The following is an 8,894-nucleotide window of genomic DNA, read 5'->3' on the forward strand; positions in this document are numbered from 1 at the left end:
CACGCTATTCCTGATACAAGCCAGAATGCTGTTGGCCTCCTTGGCCACCTGGGCACACTGCTGGCTCATGTTAAGCTGGCCGTCCACCAGCACCCCCAGGTCCTTTTCTGCTGGGCAGCTTTCCAGGAGCCTGTAGCGTTGCTTGGGGTTGTTGGGGCCGAAATGCAGGACCCGGCACTTGACCTTATTAAACCTCATACAGTTGGCCTTGGCCCATCGATCCAGCCTGTCCAGGTCCCTCTGTAGAGCCTCCCTACCCTCAAGCAGATCAACACTCCCACCTAGCTTGGTGTCGTCTGCAAACTTACTGAGGGCGCACTCAATCCCCTCGTCCAGATCATTGATAAAGATATTAAACAAAACTGGCCCCAAGACTGAGCCCTGAGGGACACCACCGGTGACTGGCCGCCAAGAGGATTTCACCCCATTGATCACAACTCTCTGGGCACGGCCATCCAGCCAGTTTTTAACCCAGCGAAGAGTACACTTGTCTATGCCATGAATCGCCAGCTTCTCCAGGAGAATGCTGTGGGGGACGGTGTCAAAGGCCTTACCAAAGTCCAGAGAGACAACGTCCACAGCCTTCCCCGCCTCCAGAAGGCGGGTCACATGGTCATAGAAAGAGATCAGGTTGGTTAAGCAGGACCTCCCTTTCCTAAACCCATGCTGGCTGGCCCTGATCCCTTGGCTGCCCTGCACTTGCCCTGAGAGCTCACTCAAGATGATCCTCTCCGTGATCTTTCCTGGTACCGAGGTCAGGCTGACAGGCCTGTAGTTCCCCGGATCCTCCTTCCGACCCCTTATCATTACATTAAAGTTTGCTCTCTGATGATATCTCTAATTCCCATTAGCTTCAATGAGTGGTATAAATATATCTGAATTCATATGAAACTTTACATTTTAAACCACTCCCAAGACAGTCACAGTGCTAGCAACTGTAGCTTCTAAGTATTTAAAGATACAGTTGCAAGTCAAAGTACACAGTATTAAAGTTAACTTCTTTAGGTTAAAAAGAGTAACATTCCACATACTTTGCTACTGAATTTTTCAAAGGGGACGTCATCTTCTTTGACAGTATCCATCTCTTTGTCTTCTGTAGGTACATTATTATCCTGCTTACTTGATGACTGAAAATGGAAAAATTAACATGGAGTTAGTTAATTTATAGAAAAACAGAAGTGAAAAAGAGGAACTCAACTATCAGACTGCTTTGCACTTTCGGTTTAAATAGTTTATGCATATATATGCACATTGCTTCTTTAGATAGACATCAATACCCCCCCAAATCAAGCATGTTCATTTTCATATGTGTACCTCTTGCTCTCTACATTTCTTTCATATTTACAGACAGTTGTCAGAGCAGGTCAAAAATATTGCAACATACCATGACAGAACTAAAAAAAATATAATAAAAAATTACACCAGCACTTATTTTGTTCCATTTTATGTTCGTGATAACATCATTACATTTCTTCATATCAGTACTTCTAAATGTTCAAACCAATACTAAGAGAATTCATCTGGACAACTGCTTATCTATGTATATGGATAAGAGTCATGGATCAGAACGAGTAAACGTTATGAATGTAAAGGTGTACAAACAAAATGCAGTAGACTACAAACAAGGTATTTAATGGTTTATGAGCTAAAATCTGGTAACAGTGATCATCAGTAACTGTATTTTGACAATGCTATGCTTTAAAAACAACAAAAAAAAACTTTAGATGAGCTGGTTTTTAGAGATATATATTTAGATCTATTTTAGAGATATATCTAAGTTTGATGATCGAGAGTTTGTAATACTGGGAAATAATCACCTTAGGGAGAAAGAGAGAGGGGAAAAGAGAAGAAAAAAGAGAGTGGGAGAGAAAGAAAGGGAAGGAAAGAGAGATAGAAAAGGAAAAGAGAAGGAGAGAGGGGGAAAGGGAGAGGGGAGGGTGAAGGGAGAGATGGAGGAGAGGGAGAGAGAAGCAGGTAGGCAAAGAGAGTTATCGAGACCAAAAAAAGCTGGGGGGGGAGGGGGGGGAACAGAGACGATGGGGAGAGAGAGAGGTGGGGTAGCACAGAGAGGGAGGGGGGGCTAAGACCAAGTCAGAGGGAGACTGAGAGCGTGTGATTGTGACCGGAAGGGGGGGGTGTCCAAGTCTGAGAGAGGAGGGGGGGCCAAAAGAGAAAGGGAGGGGGCTGAGAGTCACGCACACACATAGAGACTGAGAGAGTGATCAAGACAAATAGAGATGCCGAGCCCAAGACAGAGGGAGACCGAGGGCGGGGGAGAGGGAGGAGGTACCAAGGTGGTGAGTGAGAGAGGGTGTGAGAGCGCAAGAGAGCTTTTGAAACGGAGACCAAGAAAGTCAGATGGGTGCAAACAAGAAAGAGAGGGAGAGAGTCAGAGAAAGAGAGTCTAAGACCAGGAGAAGGAAAGGGAGAAGGAGAATGAATGAATGAGAGACAGAGAGATGGAGATGGAGAGAGAGAAAGAGACTAAGATGGGGGGGGGGGGGGGGGCGCACCGAGACAGACCAGGCAACATTGAGAGGGAGTGTGAGAGAGATCAAGAGCATGTGAGAGAGACTGAGAAAATGATGGGGGAAGGGGGTCCTGAGACTGAGAATGAGAGAGAGAAATTGAGAGAGATGGGGAGAGCGACCCCAAGAGAGCAAGATGGAGAGAGATAAAGTGAGCGAGGGAGAGGCCGAAAACAAGGGAGAGAGGTGCTGAGGGAGGCTCTGAGAGAGAGAGACTGAGCGGTGGGGTAGACCAAAAGACACTGAGAGAGATATACTGATAGAGAGAAAGCCAGAGAGACAGAGAGTGAAACTGAGATACATGGATAGAAAGAGGCAGAGAGACCGAGAGAGAGTATGGGAGAGAGACTGGGGGCAAGAGACAGACCGAGATCGAGAGTGTGAGCAAGACTGAGAAAGAGAGATAGGAAGAAAGAAAGTGAGTGAGAGGGAGTCTGAGAGAAGGGCCAAGAGAGATGGGGCAAGAGCTCGAGGAGGGGGAGAGGACAGCCCGAGCGGGGTGAGGAGAGTGGGGAAAGGGAGCATGCATGGAGGGGGTGGGGGTGGGGGGGAGAGAGACGAGGGGAGTGGGAGGAGAGATGGCAAGAGACAGATGGGGGCAGGGGAGAGACTCGGAGAGACTCAGAGAGACAGAGAGACAGAGACTGTGAGAAACAGTAAGAGCCAGAGGGGAAGGTAAGAGGGGTAGAGAGACTGAGAGAGTAAGACTGTGTGTGAGAGAGAGAGAGAGAGAGATCGGGAGAGACTGACATGGAGGGGCAGAGAGGGATAGCTGGGGTGAGAGCCCAACAGAGAGAGAGACCAAAGGCCTGAGAGTGAGATAAATTGAGAGACTGTGAAATAGAGCAAGAGAGAGGCGGGGGGACGGGGGACGGGGGACTGGACGGGACTGGATGACACTGAGAGAGTGGTCAAAAGACATAAAGAGCTTTGGGGGGGGAGGAGGGGGAGAGAGAGGGGGAGGGAAGCAGGGAGAGGGAGAGAGGGGAGACATACAAGGTAGGGAGAGAGACAAGGTGAGAGAGAAGGTGCGATAGACAAGTGGGGGGAGACAAGGTGGAGGGAGGAAGAGAGACAAGTTGGGAGGGAGACACACAGACAACATGAGAGGCGTGCACACGCAACATGAGAGATAGAGACACGCAGACAATGTGAAAAAGAGACAGCAGGAGAGAGACAGCGTGCGAGCTTGAGAGGCACACACAACATGAAAGACAACATGAGAAAATGTGAGAGGCAACGTGAGACAAGAGGCAGACAGACATACAATGAGGTGGGCACAAGAGATGCATGAGAGAGAGAGACAGACACACGAGAGACAGACACATGAGACACACACAACTCAAGAGAGAGACAGAACGAGAGGTGACAAGCACACGAGGCCGACACAAGACAGGCACAATGAGACAGAGACACACACACAAATAGAGAGACAGAACGTGAGATGAGAGAGACACGAGAGATGGACACAGGCACAGCTAGAGAGCGCAACTGAACGAGATACACAAGAGAAACAGACACAAGAAAGAGAGATGAGACAGACACACGAGACACGCACAATGAGACAGAGACACAGACAAACGAGAGAGGCAGAACAAGATGTGAGAGAGGCACACAGCAAGAGACGGACCTCCAGAGCGAGATGGAGACCCGCACGATGAGAGCGCCACACACAACTAGCGAGAGAGAGACAAGAAGAGAGACACTGGACAAGAGCCAAGAGACACACAATGAGACAAACACACAAGACAGACACATAACAAGAGAGATGAAAGATGAGGCGCAAGAGACAGACAGGAGAGACACAATGAGAGAGAGTGAGCACAAGAGACACAAGACAGATATGAGACACAACAAGAGAGTGCCGGGAGGGAGAGATGAGAGACAGACCCACAACTAGAGAGACACAGGAGACAATGGGACAGGCATGATAGAGCAAGGAGAGAGAGAGAGAGACAGTGGGAGACGGCCACATCAAGAGCCAGACAGACGAGACTGAAAGAACTAGAGAGAGAAGAACAAGAGACACGAGACAGACAGGCACACACATGAGATACACAGACACATGAGAGAGACACAATGAGAGAGACAGGCACCAAAAGACAGAGACAGACATGAGAGACAGACAGACAGGCCCGAGAGACAGGCACAGACACACAACTAGAGAGAGAGAGAGAGACAGAACGAGAGGTGCGCGAGAGACAAGAGACAGACAGGCCCGAGAGACAGGCACCAAAAGACAGAGACAGACATGAGAGACAGACAGACAGGCCCGAGAGACAGGCACAGACACACAACTAGAGAGAGAGAGAGAGAGACAGAACGAGAGGTGCGCGAGAGACAAGAGACAGACAGGCCTGAGAGACAGGCACAGACACACAACTAGAGAGAGAGAGAGAGACAGAACGAGAGGTGCGCGAGAGACAAGAGACAGACAGAACTAGAGAGAGACAACGAAGAGACAGACACACAATGAGAGAGGCAGCCACACATACACCCACACTGAGAGAGAGAGACAGCTAGTAAAACTGGTCCTTAACTTGCCCTTGATTACCTGATTAAAAGACGAATTAGGCTTTTATCATCCCATCTTCTCATTTCAAGGGCTCTCCATATACTTCTGCCCATTTACCTTGGTGGCACCAACTTGAGACAGTTCGAAAAAACACTTGTGGCTTTAAGCCCACTGCCACCTCCAGCACCACACAAGCTTTTGCACAGCTTCCCAGCTAAGCAGTCCAGCTTAAAAAAATAAATAAAATTGTTTCCTCCACTCCCAAAAGCAGGGTCAGCTCCTTACATCAATGAACAAATGCTTTTACCAGCACAGTACAATGGCAGGAAAGAGCAGCAGCAACAGGCTGAGTAATACTACCATGAAGTTACTTATCAAACTGTGCCCCTAATGTGTAGCAGAGAAGCCAAATCATACTGTCCTTAGAAACATGGGTCAGAAGCATTAAAGAAAAACCTCAAAGCAACCAGAAGTTAGGAGATAATCTAGAAAATAAGAAATCCTGACATACCTATGGTCTCCTTCCTACTACCAACTCATTGTAACAAAAGAACTCTTGACAACATCCATCAATGTAGTATCTAAAACTGTTGAGAACGGAACTCCTAAAATAAAAGGACACTGATATCCTGTAATATAGTAGTTTCCAGAAATTAGTTAGAGATAACTGAGATACTACAGATGTATCACTACCATCCTCACCTAGTTTTGTGCTTTCAGGGTTATTTAGACCACACATACCACCAACAACTTCATGAAAAGAGACCACACACCTCTCTTCATTACTCTGTGTATGTATGTGCCTGTGTGTGTGAGTGCATGTGTACATCACATGAACAGAGCTAAAAAAACTAAGGATGTAAATCTAAAGATACACTGTAATACCAAATGCATAGTGAAGTAGAAAGGTTTTCCCTCTCTCCCTTGTAGTAGAGACTACATACAGCAGCAATAAACAGCAGACATTTCAGATAAATGCAGTTTAAGTTCAAATACAATATATTTTAAAAGGACACAATCTAGTTTCAGTAGGATTTTAAAACAATACATGCTTATGCAAGCCAAAAAGAAAAACTTTGTCTACATAAACTAGCATATACCAGTTACTGATAGACTTCCTGACACAAAAGTTTGATAAGAGTATGAAAACCCTTATATGCATTTATATGAAGATTTGTAGTAATTTAAATTGACTCTTAAAAAAAATCTATTTAGTGAAAGAGTGCTCTTTTAGCCTAAATGGAATCTAATGTTGTTGTAGATTTTTAAGCCAAAGTTGTCACAGAGAGATCCCTACCTGTTCAAGCTATTAAACAGCCTTCAGAAAGAAATTGTGAAACAATACTAAATCTTGACAGTCATTTCCCCTTTCACTTAGCTAAAAATGCTGTATAAGTTTTCATTATGTGTATTCTGATTTAGAAAACTAGATCGGTAATTCAGTTTCACAAATATTTATAGCATCTGAAAAGCACTACAGAAGGACAAAAATGTTATAATGTTCCAGCCTGAAAACAAGAAAAAAGAACAGTCACAACACTGATGTGCTGCTAATTTAAAGTAATTATGACTTTAACAATACATTTTTAAACTTGAAAGATTTTCTGATAAAACAAACCTAATTAAATAGCCACTCACTCTGGAAATAACAGACTTCCTCCTTTTGGCTTCTCCTTTTTCTTCATTGCCCTCAGTAGGCTCTTGACAACTCTCGCAAATAGTTTCTTTGACAGCACTTTTAATAGCTGGATGGGACTAAAATACAAAAACATCACACTTGAAATCTAAATACCTTCCTAAACTACAGAATAATGATATTAAAAGTTGCACTGTACCTGCAGATCTAAGTAACCTCTGGTTAAAGCTGCAAGAATGTTAAAACATCTTGTCTAATTTATTAATTCTCAATTTAAATTGAGAAGTGACAGTATTTTCATTATCTACCTTTCAAGCTCTCATGCACTAACAGCAGCTTATATTTATGTTATAAATACTGCAGGGGAACATTTTCTGAAGTTCAGTTTTATAAATGGAAGAGCTCCAAGTCAAACATGAATTGTCAAGATTTTTGGGCAAGAGATGAAGTTACACTAGAAATAAATTCACCATGGGGTGCCTTTTCCAAACATATGGCAAACTCCACAAGTGCATTCTTGTATATATCTATAAATGAGTCAATCAGCAGTTCATCATCAACAAATGCAAGAAACCAAAATCCACTATTTAAAACTTTTGTACAGGTTTTTTTTTTATTTTAAATAATACCAAAAGGCATGCTTAACCTTCTTCCTGGCCAAGGAATCAATTTTTTAATTAGCTGTCAATACTAAGTGAGCACAGAAAGCAATTATTCTTTTCCTGAAAACATTAGTAGATTAATATTTCAAAAGTCTGAAGAACTGAAGTAAAAGACATGGAAGTAGAGGAGGAGAAGGCAAAATTACTATTTTTAATTAGATTACTTTATGAATAATGTTCTCATTATTAAATCTTAGCTCTTTTTCATAAAACTGTCAGAACTTCCTCAACTCTTAATTTTTTCCTCCCCTTGAGAAAGTGGCTCTAGCTTAAAACCCAAGCCACAAGCTACCTTTTACCCTCCACCTCCCTAACAATTACAATTACCTCTGCAAAGTATAAATAATGCATTTGGAACATTCTAGCTACTTCTGTCAGCTCAACATAAAATTAAGCTCTCAAAGACTTATCAACATAAAGTATGCTTAGGGAAGGGAGAAATAATAACAACAATAAAGTATGTGAAATAAAAATTAAATTATTATAATATTAAAAATTAAATTATTATAACCACACACCTCTCTTCATTACTCTGTGTAATGAAGAGCATAGGTCCTTACCACGGGCCAGTTCTCCAAGAACTGCTCCAGCATGGGTTCTTTCCATGGGGTACAGTCCATCAGGAACAGACTGCTCCAGCATAAGTTGCTCATGGGCCGCAGTTCCTGATAGAAGCCTGTTCCAATGTGGGGTTCTCCACAGGCTGCAGTGTGGATATCTGCTTTGACGTTGTCTTTCATGGGCTGAAGGGGTACAACATGCTTCACCATGGGCTGCAGGGGAATCTCTGCTCCAGTGCCTGAGTCACCTCCTCAGATCATTGTCCCTCTTACCCAGTACAAGGGTCCCCTACTCACTGGCTAGTCCAGACTGATGCTCACTAGCAAACACACACACACACACTCACACACTCATCCTCCAGGCACTCCATATTCGCAAGTTCCCTTGGGCATACCAGCACAGACCCTTGCCTGCCAGATACCCTGGCCCATACCTGAGGCCCTCACTACTTGCCAACTAGTCCAGCTTGAATTTTGGTAGTGAATACACATGCACACACACCCCAGGTCTGAGGAAGCTACAGACACTTGCTTTCCTCAGCAGCCAGCGCCAGGCACACAACTGTGACCCACAGTCCTGCTCCAGCTGCTGGCACCAAGCGCCTTGGTCACCTCACTCACACTGGTCCACCTGCCCAGTAGCTGGGTTTTGGGACCCACACTGTTCCCACCCCAGTGGCTAGAGGTTAAAGACTCCCACTCACTCCAGTAGCTGGAACTGGGATCCCTCCACTTGCTCCACTAGCTGACACCACCACAGGCCAGGGATGTCTACAACTCTGGTCTGACTCCTGTAGTTGGCACCAAATTCACTAATGCCTCCAAGTAGCTGGCAGTCTGGGCACAAAGTCTGTAGCACCCGCCTCAGATCCTACAGATTATCATCTGCTCCTACTAATGATACTGTAACGAGGCAACTTAAAATCATCAAAAGAGACTATATGTCCCTTGGAGCAATGTTAAAAGGATCAGGAACACAGGTTGTAGTCTCTT

At 44.7% G+C, this 8,894-nt stretch overlaps 1 protein-coding gene across 1 annotated transcript in view; it reads right to left on the reverse strand.

The window, feature by feature from the left end:
* LOC128901900 (lens epithelium-derived growth factor-like) overlaps positions 1-8,272 on the reverse strand; it is a 68,717-nt gene extending 60,445 nt beyond the window's left edge. The window contains exons 1-3 of the mRNA XM_054184048.1: positions 8,249-8,272; positions 6,682-6,798; positions 1,032-1,127 (exon numbers count right to left, since the gene is read on the reverse strand). Of these exons, the coding sequence (XP_054040023.1) occupies positions 1,032-1,127; positions 6,682-6,798; positions 8,249-8,272 (237 nt within the window). The remainder of the gene's footprint in view (positions 1-1,031; positions 1,128-6,681; positions 6,799-8,248) is intronic.
* Positions 8,273-8,894: the final 622 nt, after the last annotated feature.

The sequence above is a fragment of the Rissa tridactyla genome, chromosome W (genome assembly GCF_028500815.1).
Source record: "Rissa tridactyla isolate bRisTri1 chromosome W, bRisTri1.patW.cur.20221130, whole genome shotgun sequence".
Lineage (NCBI taxonomy): Eukaryota > Metazoa > Chordata > Aves > Charadriiformes > Laridae > Rissa > Rissa tridactyla.